General features: G+C 42.2%; 1 protein-coding gene across 1 annotated transcript in view; it reads left to right on the top strand.

Annotated features, from left to right (window-relative positions):
* Window positions 1-21545, top strand: part of MAP2 (microtubule associated protein 2) — a 233301-nt gene that overhangs the window by 203887 nt on the left and 7869 nt on the right. The window contains exons 12-13 of the mRNA XM_053947580.1: window positions 4884-5037; window positions 7209-7552. Coding sequence (XP_053803555.1) covers window positions 4884-5037; window positions 7209-7552 — 498 coding nt within the window. The remainder of the gene's footprint in view (window positions 1-4883; window positions 5038-7208; window positions 7553-21545) is intronic.

Below are 21545 nucleotides of genomic sequence, written 5' to 3'. Positions count from 1 at the left end.
CTTTCAGTATGGCCACTTCCTGGGCCACTGTCTGTGCTATAATCTGTCAGATTACAGCCTTGCCTTGCCTTGCCTTCAGCTGCTCTACAGCCTTTTCTGCTTCCTGTGTCTGGCTCTCTTAAGGAAAGACTCCCTTGCTCCTTGCTGACCCTGCACTGTTGCTGTCCCTTCCCTCCAAAATCCCCAGGAAACCAACCTCTATTCACTCTCCCCTATGCAATTACTTTTGCCATCACAGTGACACATGCTAATTCACATCTGCAGCGCAGCACTTTGTCATTGTTATCCTAGAATATGTGGAGTTGGAAGGGACCCATCAGGATCATCAAGTCCAACTCCTGGCCCTGAGCAGGACCATCCCTCATCATTAACAATTAAGAATTTCTTCAGAATGTCTCTAAATTTCCTAATATATTTCCTAGTATATTCCATGGATGATTTCTTTTGTTTGTTAAACCAGACTCTCAATTCTTTGGGGAGCAAAAAGCTGTGTCACATGAAGTGCTACACACTGTTTATGAATTGTAAGAAACTGGTAGTGCTGAGAGCAGTGTAACCTTTTGGAGGCTTTGGAGGAACCATGGTTTTTCAGGTCTGACCCATTCCAGCTCAGAACTGGGAAACTGTTAGAGCTTCTTTACAAGTGACTAAGATCTGAGCAGGTTTATGGGCTGAGTCTGAGCATGTTTTATTACTATCTTTTCCTGACAGACCATCAACACTGGCACAAGAGAAGCCAATATCTGCCCACTTTCAGTGTTTATGGAGTCCTCTAGTACAAGCACTACAAAATCATTCTGTGAAATTATCTTTCTGTATACCTTTCCTATTCCTGCCCCTTATGTTATAGCACATTAAAGCTGTCCCCTGCTTACTTTCTCTCCCTGTTGTCTTGCCTTTCTGGTTGCCACACTCGCACACCTCTTGGATATTTTCTCTTCTTTTCTGCCTCTGCTTTTATAAAGCTCTCTCCCTATTTTTGTTGTTTTGTTTCTTCGTGGTTTTCAGCTTTTATGTCCTTCAAGTGCAGCCTTTTCCTCTCCACTGGTAATGTTAGATCATCCAGCCTGGTCAGTTTTGTTATTCATGTTCAGACTGCAGTTTATACAGGCCAAGTTCAGGAAAAGCTAAACAGTTCCATCTGCTGGAAGCAGCTGTGTACCTGCAGTTCACAGGGAGGTGATGAAAACCTGTGCCATGTGTTAGGAACACCTTGAAATAAAATGAGGGTTCTGCATCGACACTTCAGCAATCCCTGAGAATCACATAGATCTTTGTCCTCTCGGCAGCTGACCCTTCCAGCAACATAAATTAAAACAGAGGTCAGAGGTAATGTCTTGCTAACAGAGACTGAGTTTTCCTGCAGGGATTGAGACATGGTTTCTTTGCTTGCTCAACCAGCTCTGGGCAGATTCTGCTGCTATTCCTGATGCTAAAAAGTGCCTTGTTACATAAATACCATGTGGGAGCTCTAGACTGTGATAACCAGAGCTGTGCAGTAGCTCAAGGTCATGCCTTTTCCCCGTCTGTTCTACTGACAGATCTCAGTGTTGTCCATCTTTAGCATCCACATTAGATTCATGTATTCACAGAGGACACTGAGCAATGTGAGTGAAAAGTCTTTGCACTGTGACTAGAACCTTTATCTACAAGAGTTTTTCAGTCTCATTATAGGGGTAATTTCTTGCATGCAAGTTGAAAATGGTGAAAACCACAGAATGAAGATTTGGGCCTCAAGCAATGCATGCTTAGTTTTATGTCTAGTTCAGAAAGCCAGGTGAAAGGTGCTTGCAGAATGTCTGCTTCTTGGGGCCACCCATCATAGATACCCTGCTTCCATAGTGTTTCAGCATCAATAAATACCTTCATGGATTTCTAAATGCAATCCAAAGTTTCACAAATGGATGAGACCCATAAACTAAACTATGAAAAACCAGTCAAAGTCTGGACAAGCCTTTGATTTGACAGAAACACATATTCTGTAGTTTCTCTTTAAAATAATTATTCACTGGTTTTCTTCTGTTTATTCTCAGACAGTAAAATAAGTATTTAAAAAGAAAGAGGCATCAATTCATTGCAAAACTCATTATGGGAATATGTTCTTGCTAGTAAAGCACTTCCATCCTAATTTCTTGCCCTGCTACTTGGTCTGGAGGATGACATCCAATAGAACTCCTCTCAGCTGTACTGTAGGACTGGAATTGCTTGATACAGAGTTCTGCAACTCTTAATCACATGGGTGATGTCATGGATGACATTCAGCACACCAGCCTCAGATGAGTATGTAGCCTAAGCCAGAGGCCTGTCAGAGCTGGACAGCACATTCTTTTCTCATTTTCTAGCAAGACAACTTTAAAGCAGTTCACCTTTTCTGAACATTGGGAAAGTCTAGGGGATTGAGATCAAATGCCAAGTTCAGTGCTAAAGTTCAGTGAAAATCCCAGGATGACAGGTCCATTGGGATTGTTCCTATGAGGAATTTCATGCTAGTAGGACTACAGAGAGGATCAGGAGTACCAAGGTAACACCTTTGCAATTGCTCTTTGTAATATCAGTCATACTAATGGAAGAAAAAAAGTATTTCTTAAGCAAGTAGCCTTATTCTGTTTCAAGGAGATTCCTTTTTGTAAAGCAGTAAGATGCTTCTAAGTATCAACAAAGATTTTCTGTCTATCCTGTTGGTGTTTAATTGTTCTTTCAATGGGATATTGTCATTATTTGGTATCAAACAAGTATTCATTCACAATAACATACCATGTCAGCCTTTCAACCATATATGACTCTCCTCATCCCAGGACTCCATACTGCCAATATAAAATTTTGAATTTCTATGGAGTGACACCAAATGCACAGAGCAGTATCTGGGGTGTGTTAGAGATTTTGTCTGTACACTGTGGCAAAATAAGGAATTACTGTTGTCCTCCTGCTGTTGTGGGAATACTGGTGTAACTTTGCTTCTAAGATTCCCACTGTTTTATTCTTGATTTTAGCCTGGAGCGATATATTTCAACTTTCAAGGGCTGGGATCTCTTGGTGCTCCTGTAGCTTTGCCCTTGTTTCTAATGCAGCAGTTGTACCAGTTAAATGCCACACCTGGCACCAGATTTTTCCTAATAACACAAGACCAAAATAGCATCTGCAGAAAAAGGCAAAATCTTAGAATCCATAACTCTGCATAGACCATTACCAGACACAGGAAAAGTATTTTTAATAGCTTGGCTTTTTTTTTTTTTTTTTTTTTTGGTCTATGTTGCATGTATTTTCATTTTGTCCAGCTTCATGTTGTGTTTTGTTTGTTTTTTCATGACTAGACTGCCTCTTTGTCAAAGATTCCTGCCTCAAAGTCTAGAGCAAAGTCATTGCTTCCTCCAAGACCCAGCTCAGCTTGCTCATTAACCACTAAAAGGGCCACATGTCTGGATACAGACAGTTATTTTGTTCGGCCCTCCTCTGCAGGCCCAAGAGACTCAAAATCAGATGCTAAGGTAAGGTAGCAGAGTTGGTGAAGAGAGTCAGAGATGCACAGGTGAACTCCATGAAACACATTATCTACCCACTGAATTTGAGTAATTCCCTGCAAAGCTCCTGTGGGATAACTTACATCCAGTGGCAGGAAAACTGATTAGCAGGCTACAAGATGGATAAAAATGGAGATACTCCAGAGGAAACCTAAGTGAAGTTATAACTAGAAAGAGATATCTTCTTTCTGTTGATCATATGGATGCTACTTCATTAACTGCCAAGAAGTTACAGCCATTTGCAAGTGGGTAGGTGGTAAAGAACAGCAGGACTAATTTGCCATCCAAGTTTTAAAAAATGTAATTTTTGACCTGTTAATATTCTTCAAAATCAAATTCAATCTCCAGCATAGGAGGGTACAATTCTAATTACCAGCAGTAGGTGATGGAATAGGGCAGAATCCAAATGCTCAAGAAGCAAATTTAGTCAATGCATAGGACTTTGTGAAGAAGTTGCAGTATAAATTTAAAAAGATTGGCAGTCCATTCCAGCTTTTCCATGTTTACATTTAACTTATGTTTCAAATTTACATTATGGTGAGTTAACTATCCCCATTTAAAAATTGGTTTTGCCATTGACTTGGATTTTTTTGTTTAATGCCATACATGGTGTGTCTTTTACTGGTTGGGACCATCATCATTTGTCTTCAGGAAGAATGTGTGCTTATACTGGTCTTTGGCTGCACATCTCATAAGCTCAAACATATTCTAACATACATGTCCATTGCCTTAATGGTAAAGAGGGGTTTACTTTACTCTGGTAAAGAGAAGGTATGCACTGATTTCAAAAAGTAAACATTTTATTATAGAAGGAATTAAAACAATAGGATTTATAATCCCACATTCAGAGGGAAAAAAAACCAGAAAAACCAACAAAACCTGTAGTTAAAAATTTATCTCCATAAGAAATTTACAAGTTAGTGCTTGAATATGCAAAAATCACACAACACCTACCAATCTAGTGTATGGTGTATTCTGGACACCAGTAGTGCAGTTACTTTGCAGGTAAATTCACACAGGAATTTAATATTTGAGCTCTAGAGAATTCTTTTACTTTCAACTTGCACTTAAAACCCCCACTTTTTTTACTTAGTAAGAGCCAATTGTGGAATCCATCCGTATTTAGATCCAAGACTATCCCTAGATGTCTCAGGATAGTCATCAGAAGATGTTTTGATGCAGTAGAGAAGCACCAGGGAGCTAAAGCAGAGCATGGAGTGTGACTGATCCCCGCAGGTTCCTGTGTGAGGACCAAACTGGGCCCATAGGATTAGGTTTCCCCCTCTGTGTGCAGATACAGCAAATCATAGCCCAAAGAGTGAGTTTTGAAAACTAAACCTTCCTTTGTTGTTGTGCTGCTATTAGGATGGAGTAAGCAAGAGCCCCGAGAAGCGTTCGTCTCTACCAAGGCCTTCCTCTATCCTTCCTCCTCGACGAGGTGTGTCAGGAGACCGAGACAGAGAGGAGAACTCCCTCTCCCTCACAGCTTCTCTTTCCTCTTCAGTACGACGGACTACCCGTATGTTGTCCTTTTTTTTTTTTGCATATTCACCTTCTCCTACTTCTGTGATTGTCTCTATCCTCGTTAGATTTGTCACATTGCACAGCATGACGTGTCCCTGCCTTTGACACAGAGGAGTGAGTCTGGGGTGTGCTGTTGGAAATTAGAGCCCACAGAGTGGTTTTGTTCATATGCCAAGTGCCTGAAACCAGGGACAGGATGCACCTGCAGTGCCCAGAGCAAAACTGCTGCCCAGACTAATTGCTGATATTAGAAAATGCCTTTGTAGGGAGCTCAGAGCTGGGTGAGGTATTTAACACAGAGCATTTACAAATAGCAGCAAGAAATAATGAGTCAAAACTGAAGCAGACAACCTGAAATAATTCTGATGGATCTTGGAAAAGTGAACCTGATAGTTACAGTCATTTATTTGCTGCTTCCCAGTAATTATCTCCCTATGCTCTACTCCTAGGGTAAAATTCCTGCTGAGAATTGAGATGTAAACTAGCAGTGACTCACTAGGGGCAGTTAAGATAGTGAACCAGCTATGTTCCTTTTATGAGGACCAAAATTATCTAATGACAAGCCAAAATAAATTACAGGACAAAGACAATTTATTAAATAACCCCAGAACTTTTAGCCAGGCCTTAGAACCCATATGTGGCTTCCTGCTTTCCAACAGGAGTTCCTCTGTCTTCTCTCTTTAGAAACCAATCTTAGCCCTTTTTAAGACAGCTTATGGGAAGTACATTATTAAATTCTGCAAAAAAAAAAGTCCTTTGAAATTTATAAGTGATGGTCCAAAGGTAAAATGGACCATCACCTTTGAAAGCAGAGTGACCTCCAGCTGCCACAGCAGCCAGCCCATTCTCCTGACCAGGAGCATTTGGCAGGGTAGTGAAGGGATGAGGAATGAAAAATAAATATACTAGACCTGCAAGGAGGTGGGAAAAATAATTCCCTTTCTGTCTCAAATGGTACAGTGAGAAGCTTTAGGGTTGGTTTGGAAAGAGAGAAACCTGTTCAGGGAAACGGAGTTGAATGGAATATGTTCAGTCTGCCTAATGAATCATGTAGAGCAAAGAATGTCTCCTGAACCCCAGGGACAGGAGAGCATTGGGTTTGGGCCACCATCATTGCATAAACAGAATGATCAGCAAATACTTTTAATAAGAATGTGTTTAGTCCCACTGGATGCTTTTGAGAGGCCCATTGGATTTATAATTTCTGCACATTTGAAGAGTGAAAACATACATGCACCCATTTGGCATTGGGGTTCCCAGGTTTTGAGAGTTACTTTGATATTTCTCTCCATAAGTATTCTCAGCAAAATTTTACTTTGGAGATATCTCAGCTTCTGTTTATTTATGTTTGAGAGTTAGGAGCAGAGCTGGCTGCAGAAAGCACAGCTAGACTGATCCTTGTGCCCAGTAAAAAGGACTGGCAATGCCATAAACACTGAATGGAGCTGCTACAAAATGATATAGTTGGGGTTTTTTTACTTGCATGCAAATGTAAGTAAAATGTGACTTTTTATCAAGGTTGCCTCTGGTAATGGCTTTCTTTCACAGCACTAGTGAAAAATAGGAATTGAATGTGAGGACATCTACCCATCCACACAAGCAGAGCTATAGCTTGTGCTCCACTTGAGTGCCCACCTGGGGTTCATCTGCACTTTTCCAGCAATGGTATGAGAAACAGCACCAGCCAGGCACTCACAGCTTTTCATTTCAGGAATATCATCAGAATTTTTACTGCTTTCTAGTTTATTGTCCAGATCCACTGAAATTGGCTGGATCAAGTCCCAAAGGTTGGATTCCAAGGATGCTTCTCATCCTTTGCCCAAAACAGAAATAAATGTGATGATGTGCCTTATTTAGGCAGCTTTGCAGGAAGCAGAGGTATTGTGGGAAGCACTCCTGTGTTACAGAATGGAGAGCTCAGTCACTCTGGGGGCATTACCTCAACCTCTCATGGCAAGGTAATTCCTGGCAGGTTGGTTAGCCAAGTAAGACACAGGGAGACCCTTTCAAGCTGCTGTTCCAGCAGTAGCACTGCCATCTTAAGAGCTGTGTCTTTCTTGGCACACAGGGATGCAGTTTTGGGAGTACAGAGGGAAGAAGAACTGTACTCCTGTGGCCCTAAAGCTGTTGTGTTTTTTGTTTTTGTTTGTTTTTTCTTGAATGTAGGATCAGAGCCAATTCGTAGCAGAACGGGAAAAAGTGGAACTTCTACCCCCACTACTCCTGGCTCCACTGCCATCACTCCAGGGACACCACCAAGCTATGCCTCCCGTACCCCAGGCACTCCAGGGACACCCAGTTACTCCAGAACTCCCCACACTCCTGGGACCCCCAAATCTGCAATACTGGTACCTACTGAGAAAAAAGTTGCCATAATTCGCACTCCTCCTAAATCTCCAGCCACTCCAAAGCAGCTACGAGTTATTAATCAGCCTCTACCTGACCTCAAGAATGTCAGGTCCAAAATTGGGTCAACAGATAATATCAAATACCAGCCTAAAGGAGGGCAGGTAAGGATTCCACTCTTAATGTTCATCCATATGTTATTTACTCTTTTGTGTGCACCTTTGCGATAGGCGTGGGATAGGAGACATTTTGAGTTGCCTTGTAAAGCTACTTCTGTTCTCCAAATCCCTTGTTTGTTTAAGTGATGTTAAATGGCAAAGAGGACAATCTTCAGAAACTATCTTGCCACATGAAAACTAACAGTGCCTGAGATCCATTAAAAAATTTCAAACAAGACTTTGCACTCCATGCCATAGATACGTTTCTGCCTGAGTCATCAGTTGCTGCTTACTTAGTCTTTATCAGTACAAACAAATAAGAGGTTTGTTTAAATCAAACCAGTTGAAAAGGAATCCACATATATGTTAGCAGGATTACACAGTACATGGCTTTTTCCTGTGCCATTTATACGACATGCATTGTGTTGGGTGAAGTTAATTAGGGTTGCAGCCTCCATCCTGCTAAATGCTTCCCATAGTAAAGATGGGGGAAGGGGCCAGATACTGCACTTAACCAGTTTTCTTGTTCCTGGGTTGAAATAAGCAGGAATAGGTTTTAAACTGTATAAACTGGAGGATGTATATAAGTGTAAACATAAGAATGTGTTGTAAGGCAGATGAGCATTTTCTATTCTCACTGAAAGAACAAGAATTCAGTGATGTCTTTATGTGATTAAGCCCTGAAAAAAGAGGTAATTTCATACTTTGCAGTTATGCAATGAAGCACATTTTCATAAGGGTTGCTTTTAGCTAAAGACTGAACCTGTGTGTAGGGTGGCAAAATCAAAGGCTCTCAGAATGCTTTGGGTTGGAGGTGACCCTAAAGATCATCTAATTCCAGCCCACTCCCATGTGGCCTTGAGCACTTCAGGGATGAGGCATCAACCACTTCTCTGGGCAATCTGTGCCAGCACCTCACCACCCTTACAATCAAGAATTTCTTCCCAACGTCCTATCAAACTGCCCTCTGGCAATTTGAAGCCATTCCCCCTTGTCCTGTGACTCCAGACCCTTGTCCAAAGTCCCTTTGCAGCTCTTTTGGAGCCCCTTTAGGCACTGGAAGGGACTCTAAGGAATCCCCAGAGCCTTCTCTACTCCAGGCAGAGCAATCTCAACTCTCTGTCTGTCTTTGTAGCAGAGGTGCTCCAGCCCTCTGAGCATCTTCATGGTCCTCCTCTGGACTTGTTCCAGCAGGTCCATGTCCTTCCTATACTGGGGACAGAGTACTCCAGGGTGGCATCAGTGAGAGCAGAGGGGCAGAATCCTCTTCTCAACCTAAGGATCATTCTTCTTTGGATGCAGCCCAGGACATGGTTGGTTTCAGGGGTGCAGGTGCACACAGCTGGCTCTGGTCCAGCTCTCATCCACCAGCACCCCCAAGTCCTCGGCAGGGCTGCTCTCAATCCATGCTCTGTTCAGTCTGTATTTGAGCTTGGGATTACCTTGACCCACATCAAGGACCTTGCACTTGGCTTTGCTGAATTCCCTGTTATTACAGACAGAACTCACCAAATTTTGGAAGAGGCAATAAAAATGGAGGCTTTCATGCTAAGCAGAAAATTTTGGAGACTGAGGGAAAGATAGGAAGTACCATCAATCTTGCTGAGGTTTAGTGCTTATACCTTCCTCTTCAGAGTCTCTGCTAGATACTCTACTAAGCTGGAAGAGTCTTTTCTCATTTTTGAGCAAAGCAGAAATGCTAACACAGATGGCATTAAAAGCCAAAATAATGTCCAGGCAATTCTTCCCATTTGGAAGAATTGTTCTATCTTACAGTAGGAAGCCATCCATTCTGTTAATGTTTAAGGTGTTAGAAAATCAATAGTAACCTGATAGGTATTCTATGTGATTTAGCAACGAAGAGGCAAGGAAAACAACAAAGAAGGAGGAAAAAGAATACAGCTTAACAATATCTATGCTAAAAATATGGACAACTCAGTCTTGTGCATGTAAACAATTATGTTGATGTATCTTCTGTAAGGAGTACCTGTGTATTTCATATTGGTTCTAGACACAACTCTGTGGTGAAAACACCCAGAGCCTTCAGCTCCCTTTTACTTCCTGAGTCACAGCAATGGCAATGTGAGTGCTTTATGGAAGGTTCCTTTCCCAGCTGCCTCCAGGGACAGGGCATCAGGGTGAATAACATGCTCCCCATTTGGTTGTCCTGAAAACAGGACATTCCAGAAATCTGGGTTGCACAGTGTTTCCAGATCAGATACTTATATGTATGTATTAGTATTGGAAGTGATAGTGGAACTTAGAGAACAATGAGGTTTGCCTAATGCTGTCTCAGAAAGAAATAATAAATTGGATCAAAACTTAACATTGCAGCCCTGTGCCTGCTATAGGTCTTCCAGAGAAAAAGAACAGTGAGATATTTTAAACAGTGAGCTATCTCTAGGGTGTTGATCCTGTTTTCATGGTAAATTACCACATTCAGTACTTTCCAGGGTCTGCACACTAGCCAGTTACTCATCAAGTCATGGAGATAATGCCTCAGCAAAGGTACTTCTGCCTTTATTTTGACAGGTGGGATTATTTTGCATGGGAGCCCCACTCTGCCATACCATGTAGCAGATGTGGGTGTGCAGGGGCTCCAGCAACACAAATTCAGACTGTGCTTCTGGATTAGCATTCCTCACACAGGCCCAGCTGTTGGACTTAGGGCCCAAAACCAGCACCATGGTACCCTGTCCTCCTCCTCTCTGTCACTCTATCTGGACTGTAACAATTACACAAGAACCAGGAAGCCACAACAAATTGTTTCTTTGCAATCACCATGCCTAGACAGCTAAATTTCCTTATCAGCTCTAAAGGACTGCTCAGAGTCTTTGCTGAGCAGTGAAGGATGGCACAGGTTGGCATTTCACTGCTGTGGGCATTACAGGGGAAATCTACTGGGTGAACAAAACGTCACTGAAGCTAAAGCATTTTTTAGTTCCAGTGGTATGTAGCCACTGAGCTGTGGGTTGGGCAAAGAGAAGCTCACTAAATTTTTCCTTTATGTCTCCTTTATGCCATAGTTGCTCAGTCTAGACAAGAAGTACTAGGATAATTATTTTCCAGTTTCTACAGTTGAATTTTATAGGGTCTGTGAGAGCAACACATGAAAGCTAATTTCATTTCCTTGTGTCTGCTCAGTTCTTTAATGTCTGGTAGCAGTATTACCCTGGCTGAAATGAGCTGTTATCTGCTATTTTCTTTTAATGATGGTACATGAAACAAACAGAAAGCTTCTTTATAACCTGAACTGGAAATGCTGATAGCAACAGCCACAGGAAAAACAAGCAGAGAAAAAGCCAGTATCTATCTGGGCAAGTTAAGTACATAAACACGTCATGCAGAACACTAAAGGAGTACAGACAGATAGGCAGCCCAAAAGTGTAATTTTGAGACAGACTGTCCTTTTACCAGTGGTGTATTTGGACCTGGCACAAGGGCTTCTCTTAACTTTGAGCTGTTCTGGAGAAAGCTGCACTCTGAAACTGCCAGAGGCAGGGGTGCAAAACTGAAGAAGCCCTTGGGGATGTTTGAATGCTAAATAAATCAAGAAGTGCAGTGCTTCAGCCTGGAATTTTATCAAGAGCTCATCAGACAGCAGACTGATTTTCCTTCAGCTCTGACTTGCCAGCCACAGAAACAAAGAAAAGGAGAGAAATCATTCCACCTGATGGGGGTTGTGTGTGGTGTGTGAAGAGAATGCTTTTAGGGGAAGAAATAAGCTAACTTTGGAAGCATTAAGCTCCTACTAGGAATAGATGGCTTGAAATGGGATTTAATTGGTATTCTGCAGTGGGGAGAAATGAGGGCTTCTCTGCTCTGTGATGCAGCCAGGAGGTGGTTGTCTGGTTTTCTCTTTAAGGTTCAGTATGGTGAAATGGATCATTACTGGCAAAGCTCAGAGGCAACTTGCTCTTGGGTATGTCTGCTGGGCTTCAGATGGATTTTCACACTGCGTCAGCTGTGGAGGAAATGCTGTGCTTTCAAAAGTAACCCATTTGCATCTGTTATTTCTCAGACAGCCCAAGGGAAGCATAGGGAGCTGGGAGAGGGTGTTGGAAATCTGTTTCAGATGCCAAGACTGATTTTTTTTTTATTGTGTTTTTTGGTTTTTTATCAGATTTTTGGTTTTTCTTTTGAAATTCTGTCTATGGATATGGTTGGTACCATATCAGAGCGCACAGAAGTGCACTAATTGAGTCTTTTCATCCTGGCAAGGCAGAATATTTATAATGCTTCATGGGCCAGCAACCAAGGATAAAACTAATCTAAATTTCTCTTAATTTTCTCTTAAAATGTATACCTAAAATCTCAGCCATGGGCAAGAACTTCAGTGGATGTGAAGCAGTAGAGCATCATCAAAGTGAATCGAGCTGCACAGACTAGAATTACATGCATAAGCTTTAAAATACCAATAATTATAGTGAGAGCCAGGCACCTTGTAAGAAGTAAGATGACACACAGAAAAATGAAATCTCTAAGCTGTGCTGACAAATGAAATGTTCCTTGAAGATTTTTAGGAAGATTTTCACTATCTTCCCTAAATTGTGGAAAGCAAAGTGCAATTAGCAATGAGTCAGAAAGTTTGAACAAATTGATGACACCACTATTCAGTAGATGCTTTCCAAAAAGCACTGAAATGCTTGCAAGGAGAATGGGCTTGTGCATTAGGTGATAAAATAGACTGGCACTGGTAAGACATCTCAGAGGTGGGCAGAGGAGGAGGCTTGAATGGGTATCTTTTGTTAGCTTCAAAATCAGTTTGGATTGATGCTGAATTGATTTTTTTTTTTTAATTGCCTTGTCTTCTTTTATATATTCTCTGTGTTCTTTACACATAAATTTTGTCTTGGTTTGAAGAGATGGGTATCTACTAAGGAAGGGAGGAGCCTCTCTTGAAATAGAAAATATAAACTCCCTCCCTCTGAATTACTACAATTTTGAAATTAAGGGGCTCCTGGGCAAAGATATGGGAGTATGAATAACAGTTCTTTATTAGGAAAAATAAAAATGAAAATGCAGTAATACAAAAAAAAAAACAAAAAAAAAAAACTCTAACAGAGTCCAAAAAAAACACTACCGGAACATGCCCTGGCACCCTGTAGGTCAGAGTGGTGGCAGCAGTCCCATTCCATGGTGGCTCAGCCCTCCTGCAGTGCCAGCTGTGCTTCTGCTAGAGCAGGATCCTGGACAAGGCTGGAGTTTTCCTCTGAAGCTCCAGTGGTGGTTTAGATGGGCCTGGTCTTCCTCTGGGAATGCAGTGGGAAGAGGCTGCCTGTGGTGTTCCAAATGTCAGATTGTATCCAGGTAGGAATGCTTGGTTCCTCCCTGTGGGCAGAGCACCTCCCAGTGTGATGATGGAATTTTATCAGCCATGCAGGGACCCTCACTGGCCCATGAACAGAAGAGATCTCCTGGAGGGAGGATTGGTTGTGGAAGAGATAAAGAAAACTGCCCCAGCTGGTTTTAACAGGTGGCCCAATTAACAGCAGATAACTGCCCCACCTGGTTCTAGCAGATGGCCATAGAATACACACCCCAGCCACATCTTACATTTCCAACCTAAGACAATTTGTAGTTCTGTATCCTATTATTGCATTTGTAGCTTATCTCCAGTACTTTTCCTGACCCTACCTGATAAGCAGAAAGACAAAACACATTCCAAAGGTTCCAAGCTGGGGGTCTGAGGCTCCTATCCTATCTTGGTTCTTCCTGGGAACCAAGGCTGAGATCAGCTCTTCATGACATATTTTTATAAATAGTTTAGTCCCTATCTAGAGGAGGGGGGACTTGAAAAAAGAGTTGAACTGGGGGGAGTACCTCACCAACTATGCATCTAATTGGGAATTCTTGTCAGATATGCTAATTTGTAAAACCTATTAAAATGTATACACATTATGCTGTGTGTGCATCTTTGGCATTTTCCACCTGACGAATTGTGCGTATAAGGATTGTAAATATAAGGATCCTTATAAAGGTAACCCTTTTTTATCACCCTAACTGTGTCTGGCTCATGATTTTTGGACCAGTGAAAAAGCATCAGGATGGGAGGAGAGATTCCCCCCCAACACACACCCCAGACCCCCATCATCAGGATTTACAACCCTGTCTGCAGAGATCAGTGGGCTTCTGGCATGTTCCCTGCCTCAATGTCAGTGTGCCGGGGTGCAGTCAGTACAGACACGGACTGGTCTGGTTGATTCATCAGAGCTGAGCACCTCCTGGGGAAAGGGAGGTCAAAAATTCTCAGTTAACTTCCCCTTGAGGTGGCATTTTATAATTCCTTCTCCTGCTGCTGTTTCACATGTCTTTGCACCACTTTGTGAACACTCATGACTGCCCAAAATCTGAAAGTCTGTAAGTTATAAACTCTTGGTGCAATGGCTGCTGAAGAGTGTCTAGAAAGATGGTGGAGAGCAAGGCTTCACAAAAAGTGCAGTCTGAGCTGTTGCTGGATCCCACTCTCCTTCCAGCACATCATGTGCTTTTTCTCCATTGTAACAACATAGCTGAATCAAAACCACTTAGGCCCAAGTTAAGAGGATGTTCTTGCACAGGTCAGTGATGAACATAAATGAGCTTATTAGGGCCAAACTCTGTGCCTTCCCCAGCCAGAGGCACGTGAGGCAGCTGTACAGGGAGGTGTGGGTTGACATGGAGCATGGCTGCTGTTACATGGTATAGCTGAGAGACTGGGAGACAATTGTTTTCACACCATTGGCTTCACTTGTTGGAATAAGTTTGTGCATTTGTCAACTCAACAATTCAAAACTGTAAAGTAAATTAATCTCTTGTCAGTCTGTTTTTGCTTTCTTTGTACATTCCCAGGTCTGGGGATTTGCAAGACATTTGACGGGATTTGTTCTGCACTGAAAATTACAAATTCACTACTTGTTAATTGCAGATCTATAAATGTGAAGAGAAATTAGGAGTTTCGGGTACACCTTCAAAACTCTGTCAGAGCTCAAACCTGTAATTCTTAAGTTTATGAAATTTAGAATTTTGGCTGAAAATTGCAGATTGGACAGAAATAACATCTTGCAGCTCCAGTGTTCTGACTGCACTTGTTTAAAGGAAGGCTTGCCTGAGTACAGTCTGTACAGTTAAGCCTTGAATTATTCTGGATAAAAAAATAGATGTTCTTCCTGACTCATATTTTAGAAAAATTAAGCAATCACTGCCAGCCTTTAGCAAGTTTCAGAAGGGCTTTTTTGAGGAAAGGTGTTTGGTTGCTAGAAATGAGCAGGGAATTAGGATGGAGTAACATCACTGCAGTACCTAACCCATCTGTAAAAAGTGCACCCGGCCTGTGAGGCAAACTGTGAACCACAATCATGAGGCTCCCAAGCAGTCTCATGGGCTCTAGCCACTAAGAGAACTTCTACCCACTGCAGTAGCCATATGTGTCTCTCAGTTTTTTGTAGGCAGTGAGCAGCAGTGCCCTGGTTTCTGCCACTCAGATGTTCAGCCTAGGGCTGCAGGTGCCACTTTCTGGAGGATTCAGTATCTTTACACCAACTACAGTTGGCAGCTTAAGCAACCAGTTCCAGCTCTCAGCTGGCAAACGTTAGAAGAGACAAATCCCACCTGTGATGGTACCATGTGTTGTTGTTCTCTCATTAATAAGTATGGGGAGAAGCTGTATATTTTTTTTCCTAGAGTAGGTTGAAATTACTAGGATGTAAATTCCTGTGAAAGTCTGAGTTATCCCAGCAGCAAGCTCAGGAAAGGAGGTGTTTCCAGCTGAGCTCTAAGTAGCGTAAATTTTGAGAAATAAAATGAGAAAGGTTGTTGTTTTGGGAATAATGGTCAGGGAATACATAATCTGCATGAAAGCTGTTTCATCATATAATAGTGAAATGCATGGAAAGGTTAGAAAAAGTATATTTTGCTAGACAGGAAGGGCAGGAAAAAAAAGAATAGAAGATTTTATATTGGAAATTTGGATTTGAATAATAAATAAATGTTAAGGGACATATCTTCTGAATGTTGGGAAAACCAGCTTGCATGAAGAGATGACTGCAAGATATTTTTGAACTTGAACTGAACAACCTAATTGTCTCCATTATGCTGGAGTAAAGAAATTCCAGAGGTAGTGGCTCAAAACTCATCTCTTCTCAAAGACTTGGAAACTGATACCTAATGCTCAGCACTTGATATTTGCAGCTAATAGTACTCTTTCCATGAGTAGGAACTGTTGTGCCAAAAATTTAAGTACTGAATTCTGAATTTTAGCAAAATCTGTTAGTTTGGTTGTTGTTGAAGTGTTGTTGTTAAAGGGAGTACTAAACCAAGGATTTTGTGTTTTAGGTGAATTAATTGCACTCCCAGGATTTTTTTAAATTTGATGTGAATCTTCAATACTTTTTTTACAATTCTTTTGATCAGCTCCCCAGCTTTAGTGAGGAGTGTGATTGCAGAATATGCTACAGTTCATCTGACAGGGATCTTGCACTTCCTTGAACTCTGTTAAATTCAGCTGTTGACTACTGACTGTAAACTCTTTGGCATGGAATTTAATTTTGTACTTCTACCATAATTATGCAGACCCTCTAAGTATTTGTCCATAGGCCTTTCCTCCCCTGATTGGTGGGGACATGCCTTGTTCAGCATGGCCATCTTGTTAATTTCTTTAGTACAGTGTTGTGAGGGTAGGTATAAAGAAGCTTGTCAATCAGCTACTCTTGTCCTATGCAAGGATTCAAGACTTGGCTGATCACAATATTATCTGCTCAGTGGCTGCCTCTCAGTATGTCTTTAAAAGTCAGAAATGACTGTACCTTGCTCACCCTTTACTAAGAGCAGGGTGAGAATGGTACATTATTTTGCCTATGTCCAGCACAGCCGTTTATTTTGAATATCACTAGCTTCTGGACTGGCAGCCTTGCTGGTGTGTGTATCCACTTATTCCAGGAGTGCAAAGGCTGAACATCATCACAAGCACTGTCTGTAGGTGTGGAAAATCTGAGGCACAGTCTTTCTCTTCAAGGACTTTACTAGGGCAAATAAATACCCTCTGTCTGCCTTTCCTCTCCCTGTAGCCTCTGGCAGGAGCATGAAGATTAATATCATCTGTCCTTGGCAGCAGATAAATTTGGAAGCACTTTGAACTCTTGATTCTAATCAGTTTTTAACCTTACTTCATGTGTAAGATCAATTCTTGTCTTACTAAATACCTGTGTTAACCTGGAGATCAAACACTGAAATAATGTCTAGTTCCTGGGATATAGATTAGTCAAAGTGTTTGGTAAATAGAAGGAACCTTTCCTTTTTGATGAGCTATTAGGAGTCTGGAAGCTTTTCCCAGTGTCACAGCTCCACAGCATGTTCAAACAGCAAGTACAGCCAAGCTAGAGTATTTTTAAATGCTTTAGGCAGTATTTGTGGCAGAGCTTCTCAGAGGCCTTACCTTAATTGCAAGGCATGGAGAGCATAAGCCATCATTTCCTTGGAAAAAATATTCAGAGCCTGTAATATCATCAGCATCACAATTTTTGTTCTTCAAATATCTGTTTCAATGTATACCAGTGTAGTATGCCATAGAAGGGAAGCTGTTTATGGACTCTGCCCAGATGTTGATAAGTTCGGGGCTTTTCCTCTTCTTGTGAAAAGCAGCTGAACTGAATTATTCTAGGCAGCAATGGAATATAATTCTTTCTCTTGCATAAGCAGCTTTTGGACATTGGTGTTGTGTTTAGCAGTGAACTAAACTGCTAAAAACAACTGAACTAAATTATCTTAGGCATTTCTCTGCCTTCCTCTCAGTGTTTCTATAAATTTCTGCTCATCACGAACACAGTGGTGTAGTACTGGTACAGGAGGACCTGCAAACTGTTGTACACGGAGTCTTGGAAAACCAACTCATATTCTGTTTAACAGGGGGCATATATCTTGTGACATTCACATTCTCTGGACAGAGAGACATAATTCTGTCTCTCAGGAGAAGCACAGAGAGAAGAAGAGAAAACAATCTTTATCTCTGCTCCTTTGCTTTCCCCATGTGGAATGTGGTATGGAGATTGTTTACCTGCAGTGATTGCTGGGGTGGATTCTGGTGAAGGTTGTTTGGGTTCAGTGACCAATCGGATCCAGCTGTGGCTCGGACTCTCAGCAAAGAGTCACGAGTTTGTTAGTTAGGTAGGTAAGAATGTAGAATAGTATAGTATCTCTTTAAATAGTATATTAATGTAATATAGTATAGTTTTAATAAAGCTATCCTTCAGCCTTCTGATCTGGAGCAGACATCATCATTTCTTCCCTGAGCCAGGGTTCGCTGCATTTTTTACTATATATATCTGACTGGAAGAGTCACAATATTGTGTCTCATAGCCTGTCTTCTTCTTGTGCCAGCAAGCTTAACCCAAAACTATTCCCTGTGCTCTAGTGTAGAGGTTTCCCTTAGACCACAACCCTCAGCTGCTCTGATTGTCAGTCAGGCCACTGAAGGAGTAGGAAGGGAACTAGCTAACTCTGCTGAGTGCAGAGCAATATATGCCTCGTCTAAATCAACTCTGAGAAAAACACTTCAACACTTGTTCTCCTTGCAGGCTTTGCATAAATGCTCCACATTGCCCAGAGCTCTCACAGGCAGCATTCAAACTGCATGGGTGGGTGTTGGAGTGCACTCTCTCAGTCCTGCTGGGGACTCTCTGGAAGCAGTGGGAGTCACTGGGGCCATGCTGTGTGCATGTTGGCACACAGTCTGCTTTGGGCTTCAGTTCTGGATCATTGCTGAGGAGTCATCAGAAGATAGAGTGAGAGGAAAGCCTGTCAGACTTCCAGGGCTTCAGACAGAAGCCAGTTTTCTCTTGGGCAATATGGTAATAAACATTGCATTGTTTGTAAGGCTTCAATTTTCCACTGTAGTTTAATTACACATAATTATGACAAGAGCTGAGGAACCTCAGCTTCACCTTAACCCAAACACTGACTTCCAGGCCCTTTCCAGCATACCTGGGCAAACCAGTATCACATCAGAAGAGAAGGTACCCACTTCATACTGGCAGGTCAGAGCATAGGTTACAAGGCACTCTGTCATGACATTATCTTGTTGGGATTGCAAGAGTGTGAATAGAAAGCAGTCCAGTTTCTGCCACAGACTTTCATTTTGCCACACACAAAATGTTCCCTTTCCTGAATGAGAGCATGAGCGGGCTTGATCTTTCATTTAACTTTCAGCACAACTGAATTGCATATATGTGCATCCCTACCACACCTCCACCCACACACAAGATGTGCATACACATTTGGAACACAGAGAACCTTCCTGGTGAGTCATTGTGTTTGTGCTGCCTCTGTTGCAGGCAGCTGCATCATCTAATTCCTTTCATCAAGTGCCATCATAAAAGTTTGCCATTTTTTTGTAGCTGTGCTCCCTCACGTGGCAGTTCCAGAGTCTCCTTGCTCTGACAGTTAAAGATTTCCCTCCAGATGCCAGCTTCTAATGATTCATAGTCAGTTTACATTCTTTGTTTGCAAGCCAAAGTTTCTCTTTAGCCTCAATGGTTCCTGTCCCTTTCTGATAAGCTCCCTCTCCTGATTACAGTCTGATTCCTCAAACAAAACTGCTCCTGCAGTCATGCTGGCTAGCTGGCAATCTCAGCCTTTCTCAACTCATTTGGAGCTTGTTGGACAATTTCAACCAATGCTGCTGGCAAGGGAGCAGTGGTGAGAAATACAGGTGGTCCCTCCACACAGTGATGGTTGTTGAGAGAGTATGGAACAGGGACTCAGCGTAGCACCATCACTGGGGTAAAGGCAGTGAACTCAACCCTTCTCCACAATCAGGGACAACAGACAGTTGTCCCAGTCTAGCAGACTTGGGAGAAAGCTTGGGACAAAATGCTGGCTGGAAGTGGTAGGGCTTGCTGGAGTATACAGGATGGATGAATTAAGCAGTTTAAGCCCTTACCTGCAGGAAACAAAGCCCTGTTCATTTGTGGAACACTTAGTTACAGAGGGTAGTTATGATTTAAATATGTGCAGGGATACTGATATATCCCAGGAAAGGGAGAAACAAATCAGCAGGGAAGCCTGAATCAGTTCAGTTCCTCCGTGTGCCAGATGAGCAGCAGAATGCATGCATGTCCCTCAGCTCTCCCCACAGCCCTCAGCACAGGACACAAATGATGCATAGGTCTCCTGCTGGCCCTGCCACACAGGGGGATATTTCACCCAGTGAGATGGAGAGATAATTGAGATGATTGGTTCTTTATATATCTGCTAGCTGGGTCCGTGGGCCATGTGACTCATGAACTGACAGACTTCTGAGTGCAAATCAGCCTTTGGGCACTTGATCAAAGGCACCCTCTCAACTTTTCACCTTGCTTTGGCTCCATTTTAAGCTACAGGCCGCCAGTGCAGAGGTCTTGCCATGACCTGTAAGTCAGCATTTTCAGAGCAGATGAATCCCTGTGGCCATAGCTAAGAAGTGCTGCTGATCCATCACTGAGAGATGTGCTCAGAAAGTGCCAGGAAGGTTTTCTTTCTGTTTTGCCCAGTTGTGTCTGGCCAGAAGCTCTCTGAGAACCACATCTGAATACACATCTGATGTGTGTTTCTGTAACTGATGTGACATGTTGTCTCATATAGTACATTTTTAAACAAATACTATATTGAGAGAAAGCACAAGCATGAAATTCCAAAGGCATTTGCTTTCATGTTTCAGGGTACATTGGTTTATTTGGACAGATAAGCAGATGGGAGGGGGAAAGACAGGAATCAGTTTGACTATTGAAGATGCCCTTCTGAAGGTGACCTACCAGTTGTGTGGGGTTGGCTGGTGCTGTCATCACTGTTGTTGCTGAGTATGCCATCACACCAGATCTTTATCAGTTAAAGTGAGATTTTTGCTTTAAACTAAAATATTTAAGTTAAAAATAATCTTAACATTCTTGATTTAGTTGTTATATGTAATAAGAAGGATCCCTGGAACAGCTTGCTATGAAGAACTTCTTCATATTAGCTGCAAAGAGTGACCCTCTGAACATTTTTTCTGAGAGTTTACTGAGCTTAAGGGTGCACTCCAGTACCAGAAGATTCAACTCAATGTCTAAATGTGCTGTTATCCTCACTGCAGCAGCCAAAAGCTGCAAAACCTGATGCCCCTGTAAGAGGGCAAATAGTATTTTCCTAGTCTGGGGAGGTGAGACACGGAGGGAGTGATTTGTCTCACATTTATCAGGGAACCTGGGGCAGTTTGGGAACCTGAAGCCCAGAAGCAGAACCTTCACAGGGTTCTGCTTCCTCCCACTGACTGCTTAGTCTGTTTTGGTGCTGCTTTTGCTCCCAAAGTAGTGAGAAGCTGCAGTAAGGAACCTCAGTGTGGCATGGTCAGTGTGCATTTCCCTCTGTCTTAAATTGTAGGCTTACCTACAACAGTAGCCAACAGGGCTGTGCTAAGTAATCTGCCACAGTGAAGGCTCTATAATTGCCATTTAGCAAAATACATAGTAACCCAAATTCTCTGGCTTTCTGTACAGGAAAGTGTAAATTCCTGTTGTATATTAATACATAACAATAAAATCCAATGTAGATTTCATACAATCCAATAAAAATGTCATAGTTAACCCAGAGAAAGAATATACTGCATGGGTGAATATACTCTGATGCAAAGAAGGCAGGTGCAGCCTTGGATAGGAACACCTTCTCACCCACCTGAAAACTCTATTACTGATGAGCACAACCCACTGCTCTTGCTCAGAAATAAATCTGAAAATGGTGTTAGCCAGGTGTGTATCCAGTTGTCCCTGCCCACTAGCCATTGCCATGCAGCTGCACATCATTCCCTGGGAGTACAATTATTGGTGGCACCTGAGTTCTGCCAAGTAGAGGAGCTGCTTTGTCATGGGGGTCAAGCACGGGACAGCACAGCCTGCCCTTGACAGAGTTTGCCTCCAGGCACTGTCCAATGCCTGCAGTGGCTAAAGTAACATATTAAAAATGTGGACTCCTGGCATGTGTAAGGGAGGCTGGCATCATGAAGGGAACAGCAGAA

This window comes from Vidua chalybeata, chromosome 7 (genome assembly GCF_026979565.1).
Source record: "Vidua chalybeata isolate OUT-0048 chromosome 7, bVidCha1 merged haplotype, whole genome shotgun sequence".
Classification (NCBI taxonomy): Eukaryota; Metazoa; Chordata; class Aves; order Passeriformes; family Viduidae; genus Vidua; species Vidua chalybeata.
The sequence above is the reverse complement of the archived record's forward strand: the minus strand, read 5'-3'. Positions and strand labels throughout refer to the sequence as shown.